The sequence below is a fragment of the Triturus cristatus genome, chromosome 9 (genome assembly GCF_964204655.1).
Source record: "Triturus cristatus chromosome 9, aTriCri1.1, whole genome shotgun sequence".
NCBI classification, from domain to species: domain Eukaryota; kingdom Metazoa; phylum Chordata; class Amphibia; order Caudata; family Salamandridae; genus Triturus; species Triturus cristatus.
In genome coordinates, this window is record NC_140592.1 from 558556733 (window position 1) to 558571802 (window position 15070).

The window sequence follows — 15070 nt, forward strand, 5'->3', positions numbered from 1 at the left end:
AAGTTCGGAAGGAGATCGAGCTCCCGCCTGATGCACTGACCAGACACTGTCATCCTCCTCGCAGAGAATCCAGCTCCAGTGTTTCTGACTCCCCTTGCAGGGTGTTAGATATCGAGTCCCAGAAAGAGATTCCAACCTCACACATTCTAAGGTATGGAGCAGACTAGAAATTAGAGAAACTTTTGGCAACTCTCGGGAAAACTAAAACTATAGCTAGCTATACTTTAGGAAACCATTATCAAAATGGGGTTGCCCAAAAACAGTCGAAGACCTGGGTTCAATATGGTATGAAAAACAGTGGTCCTAAACCTAAATCACAGATGATTGAAACATAATCCTACAATCGTTATTTGTAAAAACTTTTTGAGTCTCAACGCTTATCGACTCACTGTATTAATACATTCACTTTGCTACAGATGCAACAACCAAGAAAAGTATTATTCAAAAAGAAGTTTTTAATTCCATCCTATTTCGAGATAATAAAAACCTGTTTACTGGACAGTTAAGGGTACAAGGAGCAGGTTACATTCCAGGAACGTGCAAAAAAGAGAGAGGGTGCTCTTGTGATGAAAGGGTGAATGGAAATTCCATGAGTAGTGATAGAGGAACAATGGACAGGTTTTTCTCGACTGGACGCCCACCTATACCCCACCTGGACCACGAGTTCTTTTTCAAAAACGTGCCACACAAGAATTCAATTGTGTACTTAACAATGAAATGAATGATATATAATTGAAATTGAAAGTATATGTGGCCAGGTCGCAATTAGACTGAGATTGTATGATCAGTCGAGAAAAAACTGTCGTAACGTTTGACTTTGTAACATGCTCACTTGTAATTTTTCTCCTTATGTATCATTACTGCTCCTATTGTGAAGCGCTCTGACACCTTCGGGTAAAGTCCGCGCTATATAAAAACGCATTAAATAAAATTAAAATAAATAAACACTTAGGTTAGGTACACTGGGGTAGAACTATTTAGAAGCATCAGATGAGTATTCACATTTTAGCCAGTGTTATTTATGTATGTATTTTATGAATATATGTCATAGCTACAAACCATGCTATTGCAGTATTATTTTATCTTACTGCTAACTCTGTACGTATTGTACTTTGCATCCTGTCTTATGATTGTAGCAGTTCATATCTCTTGCATGAGAAATAAGACTGTTCAATAAACCCCTTTGTATTGAAACACCCGTCTCTCTATTTCTGTGCAACTCTGTAGAAACGAAGCATGCACGATTGACAGTGAAACTGTTATCTATTGTTTCCATGGTTCTGAGATTGTTCTGACTCTAAGGGAAACAAAGTTGCCATGTTTATGCGGTTGTCAGAAACTAATCCCTTCTTGTATATTTGAGAAGTTTCTAGTGACCTCTGAGTTAGCTGGCACACACAAGTAATTAAGTTTAATGTACTTGATAGAGAAATACTGACCTCAGTCCTATGTCCAAACTATAGTGTATATTATTCCAATGCGCAGAGCCTTTCAGGGATATAGGAACTACACAACAGTCCTTGATTGTGTAGAGCCTTCAGTGCGTGTGTCAGCAGCTTGAATTGGCATCTGTTCTGTACGGGGAGCCAGTGGAGTTGCCTGAAGTGAGGTGTGATGTGGGTTTGTCTAGGAAGGACAAGGATGAGTCTGTCTGTGGGGTTCTGAATAGTCTGAAGTCTCTGTAGGAGGTGTGTAGCAAGTGCTACGTAGACGGCCGCTGCCGTAGTCCAGTCAGCTGGAGATGAGGGCATCACAGACTGGCTGATCTACAGGTGGTTCTGTTCGTACCTCTGGAAAGAAATAGAAATATGTTACAAAGAATCCATGATTGAATTTGACATAAGTGATTATTGTAACATTCAGACAGTAAATTTCATCACAAAATTGGTACTGCCGAAGGAAAGGACAGTTTTGTGAAGGATGAGTTAACATGTGAGGCATTCCTGCCTTCTCCCTTTCACTCAGGGCAGCAAAGTGTGTTGCTGCTTGTCACTGAATGACAGTTTGCTAATATATGGTCCCTTGTTTTCACTTACCCTGCAGTTCTTGCTGGTCTTCTATTGCAGCATTGTCCTGCTCTTCCACTCCATCTACCAACTCTGTTGGAATGAGGGATGCCGCATTCTCCTCCAATGGATCCACCTCCTCCTGGACATCAGGTGCTCCTCTGGTCCTAATGGCTGCATTAGGGTTTCTGGACAGTTTTTCTTTGGTCCTGCCCTTGCAATTATATCACCTCTTCTTCAACTCCAGGATGGTCCTCTATGGTTTGCCAAATGGCCTTCCTCCTCCCTAATGGCAATTTCGAGGTGACAAATAGTAGATGTTCATTTTTTGTCACTTCACTTATTTGTATCTGATCCTCCTCCTCACTGAAGTTAGACTTCTTCCTCCTCTTACCCAGGGCTGCTATGGAGTCTTCTGTGTCAATGTTGGTACCCTCTTGGATCCCAAAAGCTCCTTCCATTCTTCTCAGAATTATGAAGGATTGTGTCGCTAAGTTAAATGGTCCTGCAACGCAAAGCCCCCCTGCTGATTTGCGGCACGTAGAGGTGCTTTACGACATGCAAATCAACTTTGTATCACGCAGGGTGCACTTGCGTTAAGGCACCCAGTGCCAATTCTAACACTGTTGTGGAGGAATTCATGAGGCATCTTTGGTTCTTGCGCCATGATGCGCCATAACAAACACAGTGCATCCATAGGGCAAGGAAATGCTGCAACACAGCGCAGAGTTTTCTGAAGCAAAGCTGCATTGCACAGCGGTGCGTCAGTGTTGATAAATATGGCACCCATGGGAGTCAACCCTTCTCTGATTTTGTTTCATTTTATTTGACAAGATATGAGCCTAACAAGACTCACCAGAACATATCATAAAATCTACATGATACATAATCACACATATATATATATATCTCCATGAAAACACATGGTACAATTCTAAAACATACCATTTCATTTTGTGACAAAATTAAGAACGAGCATGCCTTTCCCAAGGTAAATATTCCAAATCTAATAAAAAGTGTACACTGGTAAATCCTTGGAGCAACATATAATGCTGGACATAAAAATAGGATATCGTCCAAGTCTTGAAAACCCTCTTTACACAAATTACATATGCAATCCTGCCTTTTTACTTTTCCCCATGCTCCCTTTATGGCCCTCAAATGCAGCACATTCAATGTTATAAGAAGAATTACTCTTCGAACACAATGATCCACATTCCACTTCAAATATGTTTGTGTTTTTTTTCCCTTCAAGAGGAGCTGATGGAAGGGAACTTTTCTTTACTAATACAAGAATCCCTATTAATCTGCATACTAAGAATTGGGCAGGATTTTTTCAGAATTAGCTTTAACTCGCACCTAGACAGCCCAATAAAGTTACATTTTTCCAACTTAAACAAATTCAAGGCGAGTGATTGACTTTTTCCAAAAACATAATTAAAACCACTCACCTTAATGATTTCAATAGCTAATAATTTTTTGGGTGATTTGTTTTCAGAATGCACCAATCACAACCCCATCATAAGACAGCTGCCACTCTCATCACATAGGCATTGGTGAGCCCTAATCCAACCGAATAGCACCAGTCGTTGCTGATATATTCAAAGATTTCTGAGGAATTTCCCATCAACTATATCCATGTAAGTCAAACTCTTTTGATCAGTTCTCTCTGCTGCTTAAACAAGGTGGAATTCTTTTATCGACACAGTGTTAAAAAATGTGAAAAGTGTCTATGCCTGTGTGCACAGTAAAATCTTCTCAACCCATTTTGTATGACTAGATGTTTTCTGAGTAAGAGTAATATGAGATGTATACTATTTAATTTAATGAAGCACAAAAAAGCTTCCCCAGACGTATATATTTTTAACACATCAAGGATCCCTTCTCTACTTCTTTGTAGGCTTATATGTATCAAATCTAACATTACAATATCATCAGCACATAGCAAACAAGATAGTTTTGGACAGCTGACCATAGGAGGATCTCCTGCAAATGTCGATAATGTTGCTGGTAAATAATAAATATATAAGGAAAATATTGACGGGCCAGGACACAACCCAGTTTTAACCAATAATTTATTGTTATTTTCACAGTAACACCTTGTGACCCACTTTGAGAACTCTACACCAGGTAGAGTTATATAAGGATATTACTAAAAGTAAGAAGGCTAATGGTATTTCCAATGAGACAAGTTTCTTTCATAAGGTAGATCGATCAACATGGACAAAGATGATGTCAAAATCAATAAATGTGGCATACACAAACCGGCCTCTGAACCCTACATATTTTGCCAGAATTACTTGTGTCATTGCAATATTATTTATAGTGGAACCATATTTTCTAAAACCGGGTTGTTGCATGGGCAAGATGCTTTAGTAAACTTGTAGCAAGGTCTCTCTGTTTATTATAGAGATTAAGATTTCATCTGGGCCCATAGCCCCTGAAGGTTTGCTTTCAGGATGAAACTTTTATTTAATGTTACTAATGCAGAGCCATATTCATACAATGACCCTAAACAAGTAGACATCTCAACCTGCAGAATTAAACCAGTCTCTTGGGGGGCATGGCTTCGGCGCCGACAGCGATGGCCGCCTGACACGGGTCCTCCACTGCACCGGGATGTGTTTCTGTCTGCGGGCGCTGGCTTTCGCGTCTTTCAGACGGACCTTCGCTGCCTCCTGCTGGGGGAATATGACGCGCACCCGGTGAGCGTTCTCTTTCACGGAAATTTGCCCAAATTGGCTGTGTTTACTTCACGGACAGTTTCTCCTCAGTATGGCCGCCATTTTGCGCGCTTCCTCGCGCTAATGCCTCTCAAGTGCTGTAGTGAATTCCTGCGTTCTACTCAAGTACTGGAGGATTTCGACCTGCATAAAATGTAAATTTGATGCTCCTGACAACTTCCTGCTGCCTTTATTATGGCTGTAGATTTTTTTTTTATATATATATATATATTTTTTTTTTTTCTTGCTTCTTTCCTCTGTTTAACCCAGTTTTTTTTTTTTAGGTACAATTTGGGACAATCTCTTTTTGCATCTGCCCTGCTCCATTTTTGCGGTGCCCTCTTCTGAATTCCTCCGCAATCATTTGCCGCCAGGATTGTAATGCTTCCTCTATTTTGATGACAGCAGCTCTGCTCCTTGAGGGATTTTTCCTTCAGCTGCTTCACTATTTCTCAGGCATTTTCATTTGACTTTACCCCATTTGATTGTACTGGAAGCTTTTTTACCTTTCAAGTGCCTGTTTTTTCTTCGCCTCTTGTGAGGTTTATTGAGCATTCCTGCCTCTTATCCTACGTGCTGCTTTAACTGTGTTTACTCCGTATCATTCATATATGGGAAAGTTGCGTAAGCCACAGTTTGTGTTTGTACCTAAACTTCACACTACTTTGCCAACATCCATTTCCCCTTCAGCAAGTGTTTCACCGCATAGCGTAGGCGAGATGGCAGGTGTTTCTTCCAACCGCTCCACTTCAACTCAATCGACTGTTACTAAACCTTCTCCGCCACTCTCATCATCCAAGCGCCTAAAGCAGGATCCTCCATCTCCTGATAAATCATCGCCTCCTCCTATATGTTTGGAGATTTTACTAGAAGAAATTAGAGCCCTTCGTCCATTTGCAGAGGGAACTAACAGTAAAATGCAACTTTTGGAGGAGAAGTGGTCTACGATGGAATCCAGAGTGTCCTCGGTAGAGCAGCAGCTCCATTTGGTGCACGATACGTCTCAGAGGTTCTCTTCCTTGTAACAAGAGGTTCGTGATCTTCGGTCCCAAGCTGAGGATTTGGAAAATAGGAACAGAAGGAACAACCTACGTATTTATGGTCTTCCTAAATCCCTTGAGGGTGAGGACCCTGTTACCTTCTTCTCCTCCTTCTTGCCGAAGCTTCTGGATATGCCTTCTTCTACCTCTCTCAATATTCAGAGAGCATACCGTCTGGGCCCTCGTCTGTCCAGCTCTGCGGCTCCCACGAAACCAAGAGGAATCATCATTTTCTTTTTGAAGTTCACTGACTTGCTTTCTGTTCTCTCGGCAGCCAGAGCCAAACGTCAGCTTTCTTGGACAGAGGGTGTTTATTTTACAAGATGTATCCAATGTAACGGCATCAAGATGAAAGGAATTCCTTAATCTCCGACCTCCTCTGCGATCCCTTGGTGCTCGTTATGGCCTCTTCCACCCCTGCATCTTTAAGGTGACATATCAGAATCAGACTCAAACTTTTCATGATCCAGTGGATCTTGAGAAATTCATCCACTCTCATACTACTTCTGTTATGGATACAGCTGATCCCTCCAATGGTTGATTTTTTGCCATTCTTTTTTTTTCTTCTAGCTCATTAGCTCATGAACTTGTTTTGTTTTCATCTTTTTCTTATTAATGCTCTTTGATTTGTTTATTAAGCGGCCTGTTGCCTTTCTTTGAATTGTTGCTATGATACATGATATTTGATGTCCATATCTTTAGTTACATGTTTAAGTACGTATGTGTTTATTTCTCCTCTTCTTCATGCCTTTTATTGCTAATTATTTCTTCTCTATTTCATATAGGTTTATCTGTCTCCAGTGCCTGTAAGCTCCTTCTTTTGTCTCCCCCGTCCTGGTGCAGTCCGGATGTCCTTGGTTTAGGTGATTCGTCCTGTCATGTGTCGTCCCCGCCCTGACATTTTTTCCCTTGACCCCTTTAGGTATGTCATATCGGTCATCCTTTTTGGATATGTACTGTCTTTTCTTTCTCTTCCTTTGTTTTTTCCTTCCCCTCCTTCCTCCTTTCCCTCTTTCTCTATCGCATTCATACTTCTTTCTCATCTAACACCCTCCACTTTACCCTTTCTTTACTTTTCTTTTCTTACTGGTATTTGCCCCTTTTTCTTTATTCTTCTACTGATCCTATCTCTCCTTTTCTTCCCTTCATTGAGTCTTCTTCCTTTTCCATCTAATATTATATACTTGGTTTTTTATAAGTATTTTCAATTTTTTATGTTTGTCCGTTCAGAGTTATTTCCCGGAATGTAAAAGGTTTTATTAATCCTATTAAACAACAGAGAGTCCTTTCCCACCTAGCTTCGTATAACCCTGATATAGTTCTTTTGCAGGAAACACATCTTACAGAAACAGAATCTCTTAAGTTAAAAAGAAGCTGGGTGGGTACGGTCCTATTCTCTCCGTCTACCAATAAAAAAATGGTGTTATCATTCTATGTCATAAAAAGTTGAAGTGTAAAGTTTTATCACAAGAGAATGATAAGGATGGACGATGGATTCTAGCAAAGTTATTAATCAATTCTGTTTCTTTAACTGTTTTTAATATTTACGGTCCTACTCAACCTGATTGGACTTTGTGGCCTTCAATTACGCAAAAATGTATTCAATCTCGAGATGATTTCTAGGTGGTGACTGCAACCAAATTGTTGATCCGTTTCTTGACCGCAAATCCACAGTCCGCTTCACACCACGTAAGACTCAAACAATTTCTTGATACCATCTCCCAGACACATGTCATGGACTCTTGGAGACTTTCTCACCCTGACACTCTTGACTATTCTTTCTTCTCTCCTCCTCATGCTTCTCTTTCTAGCCTAGACTATATTTTTCTCTCTCAATCTTTGTGTCAAAACTTACTGTCTTCTTCTATTGAACCCATAGTTATCTCTGATCATGCCCCAATTGTTACGAACCTGGATTTACTACCTCCCCATCCAAAATCCTCTAGTTGGCGTTTTAATAATTCCCTACTTACGGACCCTCTTTTCTCCTCCTCATTTCGCTCTTTTGCTAAGGAATTCTTCGACTTTAATTGTGACACCGATTCTTCTCCCCATATTATATGGGATTCTTTTAAAGCTACAGCTAGAGGTTTCATCATAGATTTTGTCTCTAAGAAAAATAAACATTTTCTTTAGAAACAGAAATCTGCCTTAGCACATATTAAGCACTTGGAACATGAGTTTCATACATCCTCCACCAACTCTATTTCACCTGAGTTGATACGCGCCAAGATTGAGTTTAATAAATCTTCTACTGACAATGCGTCATCAATACTCCTTCGCAGTAGTGCCCGGTACTATGGTGGTCGTAACAAGGCAGGGAAACTCTTAGCAAACTATCTCAAATCCCGTAAGGAACGTAAAATTATTGACTATTTATTCCTCTACCAACTCTCTTCTTTACAAAGATCAGGATATTCTAGATGAATTGAAATTGTTTTATCAAAATCTATATACCCCGGAATCTCCAACTTCTTCTACTATCATCCAAGCTTATCTTGATAAACTTCCCATTCCTTCTACTTCTCATCTTAATTTTCTGGATCTTGAAAAAGATCTTTCACATCGGGAATTCTCTAATGCTTTAAGTACTCTTACTAAAGGCAAATCGCCTGGCCCAGACGGTTTTTCTGTAGAATTTTATTTACATTTTTCTGATCTGTTGCTCCCCAAGCTATTGATGCGATTTCATTCATTTTATTCCACTGGTAAGACAGAAGGTACCTTTCAGGAAGCCACCATTTGCCTTATTCCTAAAGATGGTTGCGACTCTCAATTCTGTAAAAATTACCGCCCAATCTCCCTTGTTAATGTGAATTATAAATTATTTGCTAAGCACCTTGCATTACGTTTAGGTCCCCTCTTGTCCCATCTTATTGGTAAAGAGCAGTGTGGTTTTGTTAAAGGCCGGCTAACTTCTGACAACTCTCGTCTTTTTCTCAATGTCTTAAATAAAGTCCCCTCCCTCTCCTCTTCACTGGCCGCTATCTCAGTTGACGCAGAGAAAGCTTTCGATAGAGTTGATTGGTCCTTTCTGTTTGCATCACTACATTGGCATGGTTTCGGTCCAAATTTCATATCGCTCATTTCCTTACTCATTCAGCTCCGAAGGCCTCGGTTTTAGTCAATGGCCGTATATCTTCCGACTTTCCTCTTCGGCGATGTGTTCGTCAGGGCTATCCTCTATCCCCTCTACTTTTTGTCCTAGCCCTCGAGCCCTTTTTGACCTCTATCCGTACCAATGATTCCATCTCTGGCTTTCCTTACGGGGACCATCAATTGAAACTCTCTGCGTATGCAGACGATATTCTTTTATTCATTTCCTCTCCCGAAACCTCTATTTCTCCTTTAATGTCTGGATTCGTCTCTTTTTCACAGGTTTCCGGTTATAAAATCAATTCTGATCAGACTGAAATCCTTCCTCTTACGAAATACTGTTTTTCACATTCCTTCCCCTCCACTGGATTTGCATGGAACAGCTCCAAAATTAAATACCTTGGGATATGGTTTTCCAACTCCATAACGTCTTCCATTAAGCTAAACATGTCCGCTGCATTATCACATATTGAGAAACTAACATCTTCTTGGAACCCTCTTTTTCTATCCTGGTGGGGACGTTTAGACTCAATTAAAACGATGATTGCCCCGATTCTAATTTATATTCTATCCATGCTTCCTGTTCACATTTCTGCTCTTTATTTCAAACGTACTGATTCATGCTTGTCGAGATTTCTTTGGAAGGATAAAAAACCCAGAATTGCTTCATCCTCTCTTCGTAGACCTAAGTCTATTGGTGGCGTGAATTTCCCGAACTTTCTTCTTTATCATAAATCCTTCTCTTTACGCCAAGCTTCAAAATGGCTTATTTTGGACCTTTCCCCCTTCACTTCTCTTTGGCTTCTTATTGAACAAATCGCGTTACTACCCCATTCTTTCAATGAAGTCCTCAGTTTCTCCACCAAAACCTCCCTTGTCTCTCTTCCCCTATTTAAACATACCTGCTCTTTACTGAAACCTCTGTTTCGCCCTACAGTTATTTCTCGCAAATCCTTCTTAGAATCTCTTATCTAGTATAATTTACTTATCCTCTTAAATAACAGGCCCATTTTCTGGAAAACATGGAGATTAAAGGGCATCAAATGGGTCAAGCATCTTTTTGACGGTATCTCCCCTTGCTCCTTTCCCCATTTTCAGTCCCTCTTCCACTGCTCTCTTTCCTTTTTCTCACAGTTTACTACGCTTATGGCGATAATAACTGACACTTATTATTCTCTTCCCTCCTCTCCCTCTTTGGATTCTCACAACTCTCTCCTTACGATACTTTGTACTTCACCCAAAGCCTGTCTTATCTACAAATTATTTTCAGCCCCCAATCCAACTCGTATGAAATCTAAACTAGAACTCTCCTGGGAGCCGGATCTAGGATGCGAGTGGTCTATAGTCTTTTGGGATAAACTTTGGACCAGATCCTTAAAGATTTCCCGCTCTGCCTCTCTAAACTCAGTCTATGTTTTTCCTTTACCACAGACTTTATCTTTCTCCTCTTTCTTTATCTCGTTTCTCTTCTTCAACTGACTCTAAATGTTGGACTTGTGGTTCTTCAGATGCTAACCTTCTTCATCTTCTCATTCTTTGTCCTTCAGTTTCTGCCTTCTGGGAGAAAGTCTGATCATACATCTCCCGTCTGTTCTCTATTTGCATTCCTTACTCTATCCCACTCCTTTTTGCTGGCAGTCTTTATGAATCTTTTGTGCTTTCCCCACCATCTCATGGTCTTTTTGACCTCATGCTTGCCCTGGCTTTTCAACACATTTCTTTTCACTGGAAATCCCTCACAAATCTATCCATACAACATTGGTGGAATACTCTCTGTCAATACCATAGACTAGATGTTGCTTTTGCCTCCTCATGTGTACCAGCATATAATAAGGATCTATTCTGGTTGCCTCTTACCATATATTTGGACCGAATTGTCCTACAGAAATTCTCACACTTGTCATCTGATAATTTTAAACCTCCTTGAATGATTATCTCTGTCTCCTTATACTTACATTTATATTTATATATATGCTTTCTTTTTATTTTAAATATTTATTATTTTTTATCCTATTGCATTGTTATACATTTCGACGCATTTCACAAGTTGTTTTATGGCTTTCTATGACTTGCAAATAGTGTACTCTTCTTTACCTTCCTACTTTCACCCTCCCCTCTTCTATTCTTTCCCTTCCCCCTTCTTTTCTTTTCCTTCCCTCTTATGTAAACTCCCAAAAATGCTTTTATGCTTCTTTCATGATATCCAGCTTATACACTTATTGCATCCCTTGTTGTTTGCTATATATATTGCTGGTTGTTTCTATTTTATTAAATGCCAATAAAGCTTTTCAAACATAAGAATTAAACCAGTCTCTTAATTTGCAACATATAACTCTAAGATATATTTCATCCACATTTCCTCACTTATTTGCAATGGGCTGGCTTGCGTCTAGACTCATAGGCTTCCGCAATTAAGTTCCAAAACTTCCTGGTATTAGTTGAGATCGAGGTCTTCCTGATGGCCATCCATTTTTGATCTGCAATTCATTTCTTTGTGATGTTGCAGGGAATATATTTGGAAACAGAACTGTGCCTGGAGAGTGCAGGACATCAGAATGTAGAGACTGAGTCTCACTACTACATCAGTACCTGTAGGCCCCAGGGTCCGACTAGCTCACAGTGATTTGGCAAACTAGAACATGACCCCCAAGTCCCCAAGGGAACCATGAAAACAGATCATCGCCTTTTGTTTTCAAACTCATGCATATCCATAATAAACAAAAAAAAGACACAAGGAAAGTTTACAATGTTTATTGAAACTACTGTTGTCTATTATGAAGAAGTTGGGCCGCGATTTGAAAGCACATACAACTTTGCAGAGTAATTTGCATTACTAGCAAACTGTATACAATGAATAGTCCTAAAATGGTAAATTATATATCTGTCTAGGCCTACCCTCATTACATTAGCACAGGGATATATCAGTGACTCTAGGATTAGCACCAGACCCCATTACTGGTATTGTTGTTAGGTGGTCTGCATCATATGTGTAAATTATGTGTAAACTCAGTTTACACAAGGCTGGTGCACCTGTTCCAAGATCTCATCCCTCTGCTGGAATCCTCCTCTCTAGCTCCAAGGGAGCACAGCACAGTGTATATGATAAAAACTGGTGTGTGGTAAACAGTAGCTGTGACACTGTGTTTTATCTAAAATGTTAGGAGATGTTGCTGACCAAGCATTGGAAAACAGTACACCATGTTGTTCGACCTTGTACGAAATATTTAGACTGAATCCAGAGAAGAAATAAATAACCAATAACATGTGTCAGGTTAGTCAGATTGGAACACCACTAACCTTGGGTCTGTAACCAGCGGGGCGATGTACAAAGCTGATTCTCCCAATTACCCCTGTGGTAACTCCCAAGAGCAAGAAAAAAAATCTATCTTGAGGGACTACATATAGGGGAAAAGGGGAATGGAATTAAACAAGTAAAAAACTGCTGAAGAAAACAGGAAGGCTTAGTCTGCGTAGAAAAGAATGCCCTCTGTAAATATTCAAGGATGTGTGTGTACCCTGTAGAAAGATATGAAAAAAACAGGTACTCACAACAGTTACTATATCCAGTGCTCATTACTTCTTATACTCACTACACACTCTTCAGGTAGTAGAATTAAGAAATAGTAGCACAAGAGCAAACCATGTTTTGCTGTCCTCCAAGTTACCAGGCGAATCAGAGGGGGAAAGGTATTACTCGAGTAGAATTCCCAAAGAGTTGAGGTGAAACAAAAAAAATCAAAGTTCTGTCCCCTCCATGGTGGCAAATCCAATAAGATAGTTGCAGGTAACAGAGGAATATGCTGTCAAATTACTAAGTAAATGAAACAATTGATGGAGAGAATGCTGGACAATGCACACATTCACCCCCAGTCACAAAGATCTGGGTTAAATCCATCATTCCTTTGCTCACCACACCACCCGAGTTTGGACCCAGCCATATGCAAATCAGTCTTGACCCTGTTCCTTGTGGGAACAGCCCAGCCCGAACTGCCAAGCCAGGTCCTCCCTGGACTGGAAACAAGAATCCTGGGACCGGTTTTAGGGCATCACCCTTCATCAGCCAGGCTAGGTTGAATCCAGTGATGTAGTGAGCACGGGACCCACGTCTGGGCATTCCCTTCCCACTCAGGGCGACATATTCAAAAGAAACAATTGATGGACGGAATTCTGGACAATGCAAACATTCATCCCCAGTCACAGGGATCTGGGTTAAATCCATCATTCTTTTGCTCACCACACCACCCCAGTTTGGACCAAGCTATCTGCAAATCAGTCTTGACCCTGTTCCTTGTGGGAACAGTCCAGTCCGAACTGCCAAGCCAGGTCCTCCCTGGACCGGAAACAAGCATCCTGGGACCGGTTTCAGGGCATCACCCTTCATCAGCCAGGCTAGGTTGAATCCAGTGGTGTAGTGAGCATGGGACCCACGTCTGGGCATACCCTTCCCGAAGTTAAATTACTAAGAGCAAAACAAAGAATATAGAAACAAAATGCCCAATGCAAAGGACTTATCTGCATGAGGTAGCTTTCCTTGCCATGACAAAACTTCCTTACGAGTTGGACGTCACCATGACAAGGATGTTTTCTTCTTTAAAGTTTTATGTGTTGTTCAGGCTAAGCATTCCTCTCGCTTAGCAAAGCTAGGGGCCAGTTGAAGGAGCAACCGACGTCAATTCCCAGCTGCTGGAAAAGTAACAACCCAAAGCACTGCTGCTCCACGTCTGGAGAAATTCGAGCAAGGAAACGCATGATGCTAGACGCCAACGGCAAAAACGGATCACTGCTACACAGCAGTCGTGGATAAAATGAAGGATGAAGACACCCGGTCCCGGCGTATGCAGCATGCCTCAGGAAAAAGTGTTCAGAAACCAAAGACGATCAAAAGTCGAAACCCCCAATTGAGGCACAACAATGATATCCAAGGTAACATGGAAAATGTTGGTGGGAAACGGTAAGCAGCCTTCTTGACAAGCCTCAAGGGGCTCTGCCTCAATGTAACAAAGAAATTGTCAAGCAATGGAGACACCCTGGGCGTGGTTTATATAACGTTGGTTGTCAATAGGGGGCACAGGAAGTAGTATTGCATTGCTGTCCCAAGGTTTTACTGGGACTTGTAGTTTCTTTTCTAGATTGTAACACATTCGACCACCAGTCACTCAATTATATAGCAGAGGTGTTAGAAGGAGTGTGTTATGTATGTGTGCATTATCTTGTTTACATCCCGTCTTTTTGTACACGACCATGACACATGTGCAGCATATTGCTAAAATAATGTCATGCCACAAACACAAGTGTATTATGTGTGAACATGCAAAGCAATAGCAGCCTAAAATTGTGCAATACACGTAACTAAGGGAGAACCAAAGTGGGTCCACGAGGGAACTTACTACACCCTAGCCTTGGTCAGGAAAGTAACTTAGTGACTAACACAATATTAAAATACACAAGCGAAGCAAATTCAATGCAATATAATGCTAATATGCATATTATCAGAAATAGTAATCATTAAAACAAAATGCAATATGACGATTTAGAAAATGTGGTCAAATTAAGTTAATCAGGAGGCACCTAGGATTTCTTCCACAAGATCACAGTCAGGGAATCCAGAAAAGATTGTGTCTCAGCAGATGATCATTTCACAAGTAATCCATTTAAAAGCTCCAAAGAACAGATATGATACTCGTTATCAGCTGATGCTGTGGAAGTAGCCTGCTGTCCTGCATCCATGTTATTAGAGCCAAAGTTAGTAAATCCTGGTGCTGAAGCACCCATCTCCGCCAGGGAGAGGGACTCATACCATGCATCATGAAGCAGCCACAAGTTCGTGGGACAACTCCAAGAATGGTTTGTTATGGGACTCATCAACAGGTCCATGTCCACGAGAACCAGCATTTGCAAATCCAGGAAGATATCCAGTACCTATTCGAAGGGGCACCATAGGGAGTGAAACACGGGTTTTACGCAGGTGAACCATGCAGGTCGGAATGACAATGACCAGGCAGTGTTCAGTTCCTGGAGCAAAGGGATTCCAAAGAATCTCAACATGCGGTCACGGCACAACTGGACCGGTTGTAGTGCCAGCGGGCTTTACGATGGAACATCCATTGCTGAAAAGTAACAAGCATTTGCAATGCAATAGGTCTCGCATTTATGCCTTTTATTTATGTTTTAAAAATGAAAGCAAACATAAAAGGCATTGTTATTT

General features: G+C 40.8%; 1 protein-coding gene across 3 annotated transcripts in view; it reads right to left on the reverse strand.

Annotated features, from left to right (window-relative positions):
* The window catches only part of GPR4 (G protein-coupled receptor 4), a 612431-nt gene that overhangs the window by 131677 nt on the left and 465684 nt on the right, over positions 1 to 15070 (reverse strand). The window contains exon 3 of one of the 3 annotated variants that reach the window (XM_085625561.1): positions 1440 to 1790. The exons of the other annotated variants lie outside the window; for them this stretch is intronic. Within the exon in view, the coding sequence (XP_085481687.1) occupies positions 1732 to 1790 (59 nt within the window). The 3' untranslated portion in view covers positions 1440 to 1731. The remainder of the gene's footprint in view (positions 1 to 1439; positions 1791 to 15070) is intronic. 3 annotated transcript variants of the gene reach the window in all.